Source organism: Myodes glareolus, chromosome 7 (assembly GCF_982192425.1).
Source record: "Myodes glareolus chromosome 7, mMyoGla1.1, whole genome shotgun sequence".
NCBI lineage: Eukaryota > Metazoa > Chordata > Mammalia > Rodentia > Cricetidae > Myodes > Myodes glareolus.
The window spans coordinates 51,650,923-51,664,642 of NC_142032.1; the positions used below are offsets into that span (position 1 = coordinate 51,650,923).

Consider the following 13,720-nt stretch of genomic DNA (forward strand, 5'->3'; position numbering starts at 1 on the left):
CAGCCTGGACTACATGGTGAGTTCCAGGACAGCCAGAGCTAAATAGTGAGCTCTTGACTCAATAAATCAATAAATGAAAATAAAAACTACAATCAAGAGGTCTGCTGCCAAGCGTGATAGTCTGAGTTCAGTTCCTAGGACCCTCAAGGTAGAAGAGAACTGACGCCTCCCAAGGTGACCTCTAACCTCCACACGTGTGCCATGGCACATGTGCACACACATACAAAATTAATTAACTAACTCATTAATTAAGATAAGAAGACAAGTATAGTGAGAGACTCCTGTAATCCCAACACTTGGGAAAAGCAGTTGAAGGAATATCACAAATTGGGGATAACCTGGGCTAAGCAGCCAGTTCCAACCCAGTCAGGGGTAGAGTGAGACCCTGTTTCAAAAAAAACAAAAATACATAAATATAAATAAATAAAATTTTTATTGAAGCCTGGGCATTTGGGCTCATACGTGTAACTGCAGCTCTCAGGAGAGGCTGAGTTAGAAAAAACCTGAGTTCGAGGCCAGCCAGTCTATAGCTGAATAAAGAAAACCTCTTCCTAACAACCCTATGAACTGAGCACTGTCTTGCTCCCCATTTACAGAGGAGGGAAGCAAGTCCCAGAGTAGGAGAGAAACATTCAACAGCCTCCAGTTGGCGGATTGAGCAGCTGGATCCCTGATGCCCAGGAGCGCTTGCAAGGTTTGTGGAATTGTAACCAGGATGGTTTGGGGCCATTTTCTCAAAGGCACCTGCTCGAGTCCGCTCTTCAGGGCTGTGACGAGGCATCTGAAAAAAGTCAACTCCTGAGGAGCGAGGTTTTGCATTTTACCTCACTATTCAGAGCTACCATTCCGCGGTTCATCGCCCCATTGTCGGGGCTGCTGTGAGGTGGATCTTTGTGACAGCAAAACACCTTCCCTCGTGAAGCCAAGAAGCAGAGCGAGAACAAGGACTGGAGTTCTAGGTCCTTATCAAGGTCACACCTTGAGTGTCTGTCCTAACTCCCTTCTACCCTCCCGTCCCCCCTAAGGGGTCTAGTGCCTCCCATCAGTGCCACAGGCTGGCAACCAAGCCCCTGGCACCTGTCCTCTGAAGGACATTCAAGATCCAAACAAACAGCATCTGCCCGGGCAGTGAGCCAGTTATCAGTCCTTCTGCTTCCTGTTCCCAAGGGCCCACAGTTAGAAAACACCTCTTTGGGTATCACCTAAATCTACCCCAGCCACTACTATTCTCATTCTTTTTTGAGCAGTTACGTGACCTCCCTCGTCATCCTGCTCACGCATGGCAATAAACACCAGACAAAATCCAGGTCTGTCCACGCTTTAGTTTCTGCCTTAACTGTACCTAACCGCGAGAAGAGCGCTCACCACACAACAGGAAGGCAGTAGATGAAGAAGGAACATTGGAGCCAGAGGACCCCATGCATCGACCCCGCTCCACACTTACGATAAAAATGTCCCAGGAGGGGCAGAATGTGTGTGCAATATCTCAGCATCTACTTCTAAGATTCTTGACGATTGTGTAGAGCCCTGGTAACTTTCTATAGAGAAACCTAGCAGCCACTATTTAAACCCAGTGACCTGAGGAACCAGATGTAATCTGGCCAATGTCCTTACAAAGCAGGAAGCTGGGGCATCCAAAGGGACATGAGGAACTCACACACACAGGAAAGATCAATGCCAGAGCGTGGCAAGAAGTTAGGCAGCTGCAGACCCAGAGGGGCTTTAGAAGGAACCAGGCCGGCCACTATCTTCACCTTGGTCTTGCAGTCTCTCGAACTGTAAGAAAATAAATACCTCACATAAGCAGCCAGTGTTTGGTGTTTTATTACAGCAGTCAGACTGACTAAAACTGCCAGAAATGTGAAATCTAATTCCCTAGCCTAATCGGTAAAAACATCAGGCAAACTCACACAGCCAAGTAACTGGTCCAAAAGTCAAGGGTGTGAATGACAACACACACACACACACACACACACACACACACAGAGAGAGAGAGAGAGAGAGAGAGAGAGAGAGAGAGACTCACTGAATCTTTATCAGAACAAATGTTACATGATAAAGTTTATAGATTAGACAAATGAGCTTCAACCAGTAATTTCCTGACTTTGATCAGTTTACTGTAGATACATCATTTTAAAAAGAAAATGTCCATTCCAAAGGTATTTTGTACAGTCTGAAGAGTGGTCTATGATAGCTGTGCTCTTGGCTTTGAATGAGTGAGTTTAAGTGTAAACCAAAAGTAAAAGAATAAACAATGAGGAGCAGATGAAGAGCCCCAACAGATAATAAAGCACCCTCAAATCAGGCATCGGAGCATCCAGCAGAGATGAGCTCTGTAGCCCAAATGAGAGAGAGAGAAAAACAAATGGTAAGTCATCAGATCCGGGGTTTACAGACTTCCAGCAGGAAATGACTGGGGAAACCCCACTGAGGCAGACAGCCGGAGTTCCCAATTCAAAGAGTCCGAAGCAGGGCACAGAAGCCCCACCTGGTTGAAACTTCCAAAGAAAGAACCAATTAGCAGCAGATACTACCATCAAATCCAGCAGGTGAGACCTCAGCCGAAACCACCTGCGGAGCCCTACTGAACAGTGGTGGTAGAGTTCTGGGCAGCGCACGCCACTCTGTACACCAGTATCCACCTTCTCTTTCTCACTGCAGGCGTTTCTATGTTATGGGGTAAGCAGTGGCAGCCTCCGCCAGTCCAGCTAGTCTTCAGGGTGCCCTGGTTTTATTCCTGGGCTGTTTGCTCTTTTCCTTTCTCCTTGAGAGAGTTAGAGGACCAGCCTAACCCAGGTCAGGGAAGTTTGGGGGACACTTGACATAAACGTGTCTGAATGGGGGAGGGCAACCCCACTTTCAGAGCCAGCCTCTCAGTGAGCTCAAACAATACAGCATGTGACAACTTACCAACATGCATAACCATTGCACGTGACAAGAGGCGAAGAAGAATCCATTTGCACAACTCTCCAATAGCACAGAAGAAAAATCATGACAAGAGGTGAAGAAGAATTCATTTGCACAGCTCTCCAATAGTACAGAAGAAAATGTCTGTGTGCACACATATGCGCACACAGATACTCGGAGAAAGCCAGGGCTAGATCAAATGCAAACCAGTGGCTCACCCCTATGGGGGAAGGCTACACAAAGTTCTCTACTATGAACATGAAAAGCCTGAGATTATATTTTTTTTATTTTTTGGTTTTTCGAGACTAGGTTTTTCTGCAGCTTTGGAGCCTGTCCTGGAACTAGCTCTTGTAAACCAGGTTGGCCTTGAACTCACAGAGATCTGCCTGCCTCTGCCTCCTGAGTGCTGAGATTAAATGCTTGTTTTTTAGGGGGGGGAGTTGTATGTGTAGTTTGTTTGGTTGTTATTTCACAGTCTTACATAACCTAGGCTGGCCTCAACCTCCTGCCTCCACCTTCAAAAGTGCTGGGATTACAGGTGTATGCCGCCACCGCCTCCAGTTTATTTTGTGCCGGGGATTGAACTCTGGACCTCATGCATGCTAGGCAAGCACTCAGCTGAGCTACATCTCCAGACCTCAGCCCCACCTTCTTTTTTTAGCTTGGAAATATTTCTTTTCCTTCATCTTTTTTAGGTTAATTTATTTATGTAATGCATAAGAGCATTTTGCCTGCATCTGCGTATGTGTACAAATGAGGGCAGAAGAGAGTACTGGGGCCAATGGAACCGGAGTGACAGGTGCTGGCTGTGAGCCATGTGGGCCCTGGGAACGGGATCCAGGTGTTGTGCAAAGGCATCAAGTGGTCTGAACCACAGAGTCATCTCTCCTGTCCAAACCCTGTTCTTGAAGTCACCCTTCCTTCAAAAACACTTCTAGGAACTCCATTCCACCTATTCCAGCTCAATACCCCTCCCTCCTGTGCTCGAATAGCCACCCACCCCAGCTTCCTCCGGCTCAGCCTGGCCACCAAAGCCATGCATAAGTCCTGCCGCATAGAATCCAGCACACCCACTATGGGGCTCTTTGAATCTTTGCACACCCTGCCAGAGAAGCACAATTTATCTGCAATTCCCAAAGGAGAAGCCTGAGGCTTGGGGGAAAAAATGGCATCCCCAGGTCACAGGAGGGAAGCCATAGCAGCTAGATTGCAGCCAGCCTGTAACTACTAACCACACCGTCTCTGCAGAGCAAGGAAACTGCAAACACTAAAGACCCGTGTTATCAGCCTTTCCTGAGCTCAGACTCTGCTGGGCTCTGGGTGAATCAGTGCCCTGAAGTGAGAATGATACTGTCGCCCAGAGGATGTGGGGAAAGTGAGGAGCAGGCACAGCCTTGGTAGCCACCTGTTCATTCTTGTGTGTTCATAGATGTTATCTCTTACAGTTGGTGAAGAGAAAACGGAGATACTGTTAGGTGACTGGCAGCCCCTCACCACCTTCTTTGCAATTTTTGCCTTCTAAAAACATCAGCATGTATTACTGTCAATAAGCCTGGTAGACACATCTCCTGAGCTTTCTCAGTGGCTGTCTAGGAAATCACATTAATTCCATTATCTATTCGTATTAGCTTATTTATTATGTTTAAGCACCCCTTATCTGAAGTGCTTGGGACTAGAAATGTTTCATATTTGTGTGTGTGTGTGTGTGTGTGTGTGTGTGTGTGTGTGTGGTTCCTCATGCATAAATAGAGGCCCATGGAAGACGCCTGGTACCCTGCTGCCTTAGTTTAGTTTCTGCTACTGTAATAAACACCATGACCAAAAGCAAGTTGGGGCAGAAAAGGTTTATTTCATGTTATAGTTGCAGGGAGGTCAGGACAAGAAGAAACCACGGAAAAGCACTGCTCACTAGCTTGCTCCTCACAGCTTGCTCACCTCGCTTTTCAGACAACCCAGGACTACCTGCCCAGGGGAAGCACCACCCACAGTGGCCTGGACCTACATCAATCATCAACCAAGAAAATTCCCCTCCAGGCCAATCTGATGCAGGCATCTTTTCAGCTGTGCTTTCCTCTTCCCAGATGATGCTAACTTGTGTCAAGTAGCAAAAAAAAAAAAAAAAAAAAAAAAAAAAAAAAAAAAAAAAGAACAGGCAAGCCTGCTTTATCACCCTATGTTATAATCCCTCAGGAAAGTGAACCAGGAGCTAGGCTAGCAGCCAAAAGGCCCCTGTCATCCTTTTATCTCTGGTCCCAAGCAATGGGATTACCAATCCCTGGCTGTTTACACAGGTGCTGGGGATTTGAACTCAGGTCCTCGTACTTGCACAGCAAGGGCCCTCACCCACTGAGCCACCTCCCTAGCCCCCACATTTTTTATTGTTTGGTAATGTTTGTATATTCACAACGAAATCTCCTGGGGGTGGCACCTTAAACAAACTATTCATTTATTTCCCATACATGTTTTATGCACACAGCCTGGAGGTATTCTTAGTGGCGGCGGTTTTGCTTGCTGTTGTTTTTAAGACTAAGTCTCCCTCTGTAGTCCAGGCTGACCTCAAACTCATGATCCTCATGCCACAGCCTCCCAGGGGCTGGGTGTGCAGGCACGTACCAACACGTGGACCTAGCAACTGATGTATACCATATTGTGTGTGTGCACGTGTGTATGTGTATTGACTGTGACCCCCCCACAAGGTCAAGAATTTTTTTTTGTTGCCATCCTGGTGCTCAGAACATCTCAGATATTTCGTGCATTTGGAATGTCACATTTTCAAACAGAGGATGTCCACCTGTGATAGCTAATGATGACCCGGCCTAAGCCCGGAGAACCCTGAAAGGTGTTAGCACTGATCTGATTGCTCACCAGCCACCACCCTGCACACTGCCAGCTCTTCTAGGAGCTGGGGTTGGATAGGGGCAGGAAGTAACCTTGCATTCAGTTCCCAGGGTCCTGAAGCCCAGGACAGGAAGGCGATCATGGAGGGATGCATGAACAGGAAGTTCCCACACCCATGAGAGACTTTGGAGACTCCCAACCAGTAGACTAAGGCATTCAGGAGTGGAGCTCCTGTCCTATGTTCTGCCTGCAAGCTCTTGTCTAGAAATCCCTGGGAAGTCCCAGCTGCCACAGAAAACTGGGTGAGGGGTCAAGAGCAGCTTTTCTGAAGATCTCTGATAGACCCAGGATGGAAGGTACCTTCTGCTGCCTCGGGGGAAGGAGTTTCTCCATAGCCCCTTATAGTCTAAGTGGCTGCTCCCCCAGGTGGATCTCCACTGCCCTCAGAGACTGCCCCTTGCTACCTGATCCATATAAGGGCCTGCTTCCCCTGACCCGATAGACAAGCCCTAGGAGTTGTGGGTGTCTGTGGTGCGTGCTAGCAGGAGCCTCCATCATGACCTGGGGTTTCTTTGCGGCCCTGCTTCTGCTACTGGTGGCAGTTCCCCTCAGACTGAGTCAGCATCTGCACCCCAAGCCTGGCCTTGGATACAGCTACGACTGCGGGGTGCAGGGTATGCAGCTGGTGGTGTTCCCCAGGCCAAACCAGACTATCCGATTCAAAGTGTTGGGTGAGTGTTACCAGAGGCCTGTCTCAACTTCCAGCCCCAGTCCCAAGCCCAGCCTGCTGCAGGGAGGCAGCTAGACCCCTTTTCCTGGAGCAAGAGCAGGGAGAGAAGAGGCCATTCAGAGGATTGCAGGAGCCAGCCTCTTGCCCCAGCACCACCCAGAGACCGGGAGATAACCACCAGAGCAGAATCTCCTGGGAGCCTGTGTGCAGGGATCAGCTGTGAGGGAGGCAGGGTCCGACTCAAATCCGCTGGGCTCTGAATCTCCAGCCCTATCATGTGACTGCAGAGCTCTGGGCCGACAAACCACTCTGAATTCGATTGACATGAGGAATGTGATCTAATATAGAGAACAGGTGTGGGGGAGTCTGCGACAACTTGAATCTGCAGCTTCAGAGCCACATCTGCAAAATAGCCAAAGATGACCCCCTGGCCCCCACAATTTGCCCTGTGCACTGAAAGGGAAAAGTGAGGGGCAGGCCCACAGGGGGGGGGGTGGTTGGTGCCCACTGTTATGAGAAGAGCACCTAGCAGGATCCCCAAGTGACTGCAAGAGCCAGTTAAGTGACAAGCGAGCTTTGTTCTTTTACTCTGCCCTCATTTCACCCCTTATTACATGTGCCCAAGAAAGCTCTGGCTCCTGGGGATTCCCAGATGCCTCAGTCAGGAGCTGAGGATAACTAAACATAGACTCTCGGGTGTCCGGACTGCCTGACACACTGTAAATACTCTTCATCCAGCTACCAAGAACCAACGGCCACTTAGCCCTTTCTAAGTGGCCTTAGAAAGGGCTTCTACTTTCCTTAGCCTTCTACTTTCAGAAGAAGTAAAAACCAGACAGGGAAAGACACTTGTCTAAGGCCACACAGCCAAGCTAGCAAGCAAAAACTGGATCCTGAAACAAGCCTGCCTCTGTCCAGAGATTTCCAGAGGCTCCCAGCAACCTCTCCCTCCCCAGCACTTGCTTTCCTCCCCACTTCCACCCTCCAGATGAATTTGGGAACCGATTTGAGGTGAATAACTGCTCCATCTGCTACCACTGGGTCATCTCTGAGCCCCAGGAGCCTGCAGTATTCTCAGCTGACTACAAAGGCTGCCACGTGCTGGAGAAGGTAAGGACAGAGCCACACCTGTGAGGACAGAGGGAGCTTGTCCTAACAGCCCCTCATGGACAGAGAAGAACAGGGCCTACGATGGGTGGAGGAGTGAGCAGGTGACAGATTAGGTCCTAGGACATGTCACAAATCAGCTCCCTCTCTATCAGAGCTGCTCAGTTCCCACTAATACCACAGCCACCCCGAGTGGCAACCACTCCAGGGCTGGATGTACAGGTCAACAGCCAGGCGCCAGGCTCTGGCCTCTAGCCCAGCGCTCACCTGCAGTGCCAGGTGGCCACCCTCAGCTGCTCTCTAAAGCTCTCTCACCTGCAGGATGGGCGGTTCCACCTGAGGGTGTTCATGCAAGCTGTGCTACCCAATGGCCAAGTGGATATGGCACAAGATGTCACTCTGATCTGTCCCAAAGCGGACCACATTGGGACTCCGGACCCCTACCTGGCTCCACCCACCACACCTCAGCCTTTTACACCTCAGACTTTTGACCCCCGCCCCAATTCTGGCCACACCTTGGCTGGGTCTGGCCACACTCTTCTCAGCACATTGTACCCAGAGCACAGTTTCATAAATGCAACTTCTACTCCACCACCCCCGGGACCCGGACCCGCCAGACCCACTGTGCCTCATCCCCAGTGGGGCACCTTGGGAACCTGGGGATTACCTAAGCTGGATTCTGTAGGTACGTGGGAGTTCTGTGTGCACACGCCTGTGACTGGGACCTTGGGCTCTAAGTCATTTTCTTACGGCTCTGTCACCAACCCTAGGTACACATCTGTCCCAGGAGCGGTGTCAGGTAGCCGCTGGGCACATCCCCTGCATGGTACAAAGTAGTTCCAAGGAAGCCTGTCAGCAGGCTGGCTGCTGCTATGACAATACCACAGAAGTGCCCTGTTACTATGGCAACGCAGGTACAACCTCTCATCCCAAGCATATTCCTGGCATGGGGTGGGGGAGTCTCCCTTCCGCCTAGCTGAACTGCCTTGCAGGCAGTTTTAAGGAACGTTCAGCTCCCAAGTGCACGCGGACACCCTCAGCAGGAAGAGCACCTGCCCCAGGGAACTGCTAGGTTCCTCCTCACAGTCCCTGACCTCCAGATCTCAAACAGCTGCACCAGATAAGTCACTAAGCACTGATCAGCCCTTTGTTCCATCAGCTCATTAGGACATTTGCTTAGGCCGACACAGGGAAGAAGAGTGTTCGGGTCCCCTGACTCCTCGCTAGTGATGAAATATCGATTGTCACCCAGCAGCCCATCCCCGGTCTCACTCTGAGTCCCAATGTTCTGATCTGCCTCTTTGTCCTAGTTACTCTCCAGTGTTTCAGAAGTGGCTACTTCACTCTGGTCATGTCCCAAGAAACAGCCTTGACCCACAGGGTCATGCTGAACAATGTCCGCCTGGCCTATGCCTCCAATGGATGCCCCCCTACCCAGAAGACGAGTGCTTTCGTGGTCTTCCATGTCCCCCTCACCCTCTGTGGGACAACAGTCCAGGTAGGAGTAAACTGGAGCTGGAGGCGAGTCCCACTGCTTGAGGGGCCTCGCCTGCTAGCTACTCCTCCATCCTCAGCTGGGGTAGGCTGCAGGCTGGAAGTGAGTCCCACCACTAGCGGGTCTCACGCACTACCTCCTCCTCAGGTGGTTGGGGAGCAGCTCATCTATGAGAACCAGCTGGTGTCTAACATTGATGTCCAAAAGGGGCCGCAGGGTTCCATCACTCGGGACAGTGTCTTCCGGTGAGTGGTAGAGGGGCTACAGACTTGGGGTGTGAGGTGCAAGAGAACTCAGCACAGATTTGGAGGCAGCTGGGACAAATCCTAACTCTGGTATTGCCTAGCCTTGTGACCTAAATGAGCTAATGAATCTCCTGGAACTTCCCTACCATGCAAATGAGAGGCTAAGTCCTTCGCGCTTATCTGTATATGTGGCCCAGGCAGAGCCAATAGTAGGGCTCCCAAAGAGCCCTGCCTTTATCTAAGAACTAAGGTTTCAGTACTTGAAAGCATCCCTTCCAGGCCCCAGGAAGGAGCTGTGGTGGTTGCCACCAGATTGTGACACCACAGAGGAGACTACACCTCAGTCTGAAGCATCTGAGGGTGGGTGGAGGAAGGGACTGGGAGAGGAACCCTAGAGGGAGAGGCCTCCTGGACCCATTAGCTCAGGGGCCACAACCATCCCAGCTACATACTGTGACAGCAGGGGTGACCCTAAGGGAGCCTGCCCTTGTTGCACCTGGCTTTCAGATTTCAGGGCAAGGCAGCTAGACAGTGTGCTCTGCCAGAAAAAGCCAGTACATCAGTCATGGGCTGTCCAAAGCCTGTGCCCGGGGTCCATGTGGGTACCTGGTAGTCCTCCCCTCAACACACACACACAGTCTATCTGCCACAGGGTTAGGGTGTGAGACTAGTGTCAGAGTACAAAGGTCTTTTGCTTTAACACAAAGTACTTCTGGCCCAGAGATGGAGACACAAGTCTGTAGCGTGCTTTAAGCTTTTGGACTGGAGACAGCTGGCTTCAGCACAGCACTGGGGACTTCGGGGAGAGGGAGCAGAGAAGAGCAGGGGCACAGCTGGAGTCTGTCGGGATTAGGCTAGAGGGGCACAAGACAGCAGAGGGTGAGGCCTTCACAACTGAAGGTTGCGCACTTACTACAGCTGCACAGAACACACCGTCAGTGGGCATCATGGGACCCTGGAGGCATGGATTGGTGACCACGTGGCACTCAGGTTACCGAGGGAGACAACTAGACATTGGTAGGCTACCTGCAAAGGCGAGCAAAGCAAGGCCCTGAGACAGTCTCTGGCCTCACACAATCCTGGCTAGAACTTCTCAGTGCTGCAAAGAGGATAAATGAAGTTTAGGTATTAAATGGTTGTTCCTGGCTCCACAATCCAGGGCTTCCCACCAGGCTTCAAAGACTTCAAGTGCCAGGACAGAGACCTGCTGTCTTGATACCGTGGTACTTGGCACCTAGACTAGGGCTGGGATAACCGGTTCAAGCTGTCTGTGCAGACTAGTAGGCAGAAGGGCAGGAAGGGTGAATGATGATGTTCATGTCCCAGCGAGGACTCTACAAGCATCTCTACTCCCTCAGAGGATGCTGTCCCTTGCATCCCTTGTTGGGAAGTGGTTGATTAAACAGTTGATTAAACTCTGACATGTGGCCTCCCCAACCTCTCGCTCTTGGACTTCAGGCTTCATGTTCGCTGTATCTTCAACGCCAGTGACTTCCTGCCCATCCAGGCATCTGTCTTCTCGCCCCAGTCACCTGCCCCTGTGACCCAGTCTGGACCCTTGCGGCTGGAGCTGAGGATTGCCAAGGGTACAGCCCCCTCCTTAGTCCCACCCACCCACTGCTTTTTCCTCCTGCCTCTAATGCCTGATGCACACCACACACATCTGCCCTAGGCTGCTAAGCCCCTCTCCCCACAGATAAGACTTTCAGCTCCTTCTATCAGGAGGATGATTACCCCCTTGTGAGACTGCTCCAGGAACCAGTCCATGTGGAGGTCCGTCTCCTGCAGAGAACCGACCCCAGGCTGGTCCTGGTGCTACACCAGTGCTGGGCCACTCCCACTGCCAGCCCCTTCCAGCAGCCCCAGTGGCCTATTCTGTCAGATGGGTAAGTGGCAGCAGGTGACTAGGCTGCACCCTGGGGGGGGGGGGGTTCCTGCCAGCCACACCTCCCTAAGGAGACTTCTGGACTTCTCTTTGATCTAGGTGTCCCTTCAGGGGTGACAACTACAGAACACAAATGGTGGCCTTGGACAGGACAGAGCTGCCTTTCTGGTCGCACTACCAGCGGTTCACCGTTGCCACCTTCACTCTCCTTGACTTCAGTTCCCAGAATGCCCTTAGGGGACTGGTAGGAAGACCTTGTGCTCCTCGTGTCCCACCCCACCTGTTGAGTGCTAGTTAGGAGGTCACCACAAGCTAATGCAAAGATTCCAGCACAGGGGCTGGCTTTCACCAAGTAGTGTGAACAATACCAAGGGGTAGAAGGCAAGGGGTATTGAGAGATGACTAACTTGGGAGAGAAGGGAGAAAGTAACTGACAAGATGGTTCAGCAGGGAAAGGTAACTGTTGCCAAGGCTACTGATTTAGGTTCAGTCCCTGGATTGAGTCACATCATGGAAGGAGAGAACTGTTTCCCAAATTTTTCTTTGACCTTCAGATGTGTGCCATGGCATGCACATTCCCCTACACATGCAAACATGTATGAGAAAAACGTTGGAAGGAAACACAGAGCAAGACTACAATCAACCCTAAATCTGAACCCCAGTTGTGGTGTTCTCATGTGGCCTCACTTCTGATTCTAGAAATGATAATGTGTTCCTTGTTCTTCTGCTTTGGTTTATAATATAGCAACTTCTCCAAAAGATAAAAGTTGGATGCACTTAGGGTGTTTAAACCTTGGGTTTTTCTGTATGGTGTACAAATGGCACCGTAGGTAACACACTAGTACGGTCCAACCCGTGCTTCATTGCACATCCTGCCAGTTACACACTGTTCACAGATCTCTCGTGTTTAAATCACTGTCCTTAACTGATCAGGTGTGGACTGGTTCCACTGGTAGGCAGAGCTGAGGGTGATGCAGGGTGGCATTGCTCCCACCTTGCCTGTGTGCTGCCTCCCAAGCCAAGAGGCACTGACCTGCTACACAGAGGGTGCCATGGCTGAGGTCAACTGGTGCTGCCTCTGGTCACCGCCCCTGGGCTGTGTCCTGGGAGCAGTGGTGCCTTGACTTCCCCTCTGCATCCAGGTATTGTCTTCAGGGGTACAGAGAAGAGAGCAGACATATGTTGTCTGGCTCTGCGGCCAAATCTCACCTCCTGTGAGCTGGGTGTGTGGGAAGAAAACACCCTGCCTCCAAGAGTTCTGCTCCTAGGGACAGAGCGCAGAGGGCAGGCAAAGGGCTGTAGCTCTCTCGAAGGCAGCAGATCCTGCCTTGCAGGCGATGTCTTCTGCAAGTCTGGGCTCTCAGGAGGAGGAAGATCTCAGCTCCAAATTGGGAACAACCCAATTTGCATGCCCACCAGTATGAAGCAGCTGTGGTCTTAGTCTGCTTGCCCATGTCTCTCCCTGCACTAACATGGTCCTGCACCTGAATCCCTCACCCCTGCCTCTGTGCTGCCAGTCCAGCTGCACAAAACTAGTTCACCTCTTGACTGGCTTTCTTTGTACCAGGTCTATTTCTTCTGTAGTGCCTCTGTCTGCTACCCTGAGGGGCCGGAGGCATGCTCTACTATCTGTGACCCTGGGATGGCAAGTGAGTCTTGGCTGGGGGTAGTGTTATTTGTTCTCTGATGCAACCTTAGACCTGCGGCTCTCAGACCACTGGTAGCTGAAAGCCAGACACCCTTCCTCCTTGGCAGGGCGCCGCCGATCCTCTGGTCACCACAATGGCACTATCCGGGCCTTGGACATTGTGAGTTCTCCAGGAGCAGTGGGCTTTGAGGATGCTGCTAAACTTGAGCCTTCAGGTACCGGGGTTTGGGGTGCCCCAAAGGCCATGCCTTCTCTCTAAAAATGCTGATGAAACAGGAAACAGGGAAGCTCCGAGGTGGTGTAACTCCGCTAGATGAGGAACTAAGATAGCCCAGCCCCTTATCTGCCTGACAGATAGTTCCAGGTGGACCTTCCCCATCCCTTCTCTGACAGGCTCCACCAGGAACTCCAGTTCAAGACCCCTGCTCTGGGTGCTCCTCCTCCAGCTGGCTATCACCCTTGTCCTGGGGGCTGGTGTCTTTGTGGGGCTGGGCCGGGCTGGGCCTGGGCCCAGAAACTCTGGGAAGGCACCAGATGTTAAACAGGCTTAATAAACCACTGTCTGAAAACTACTGAACACAAATGTAGGGACGTTGTTTATGAAACCCGATGTATGTCTTATCCAAGGGTGTGTGTACTTGAGGGGGAACAGGGTCTTACTCTATAGCCTAGACTGGTTTTAAACTCAGTGATTCTTCTGCCTCAGAGCTCTGGGATTACAGGGGTGAGCTACATGAGAAACTTGTTCCTTGCGGTCAGATGTGTTCTTTCAGAATCGTGAGCCCCCCTTCCAGTCATGTGCCCTGTAACATTTCAATCAACAGCTTGCCACCTATAAGTCAGTGTCTCTGTAAAATTATAGAGC

The 13,720-nt window shown here is 51.0% G+C and overlaps 1 protein-coding gene across 1 annotated transcript; it reads left to right on the plus strand.

Annotated features, from left to right (window-relative positions):
* The first annotated feature begins 6,260 nt into the window (after nucleotides 1–6,260).
* Zp1 (zona pellucida glycoprotein 1) lies at nucleotides 6,261–13,427 on the plus strand. Its single transcript, XM_048458503.3, has 12 exons — nucleotides 6,261–6,476; nucleotides 7,464–7,585; nucleotides 7,904–8,267; nucleotides 8,353–8,496; nucleotides 8,893–9,080; nucleotides 9,225–9,322; nucleotides 10,781–10,908; nucleotides 11,019–11,208; nucleotides 11,307–11,451; nucleotides 12,775–12,856; nucleotides 12,963–13,070; nucleotides 13,249–13,427. The coding sequence occupies exons 1-12, from the start codon at nucleotides 6,302–6,304 to the stop codon at nucleotides 13,404–13,406; spliced, it is 1,902 nt and encodes a 633-aa protein (XP_048314460.3). The 5' UTR covers nucleotides 6,261–6,301; the 3' UTR covers nucleotides 13,407–13,427.
* Nucleotides 13,428–13,720: the final 293 nt, after the last annotated feature.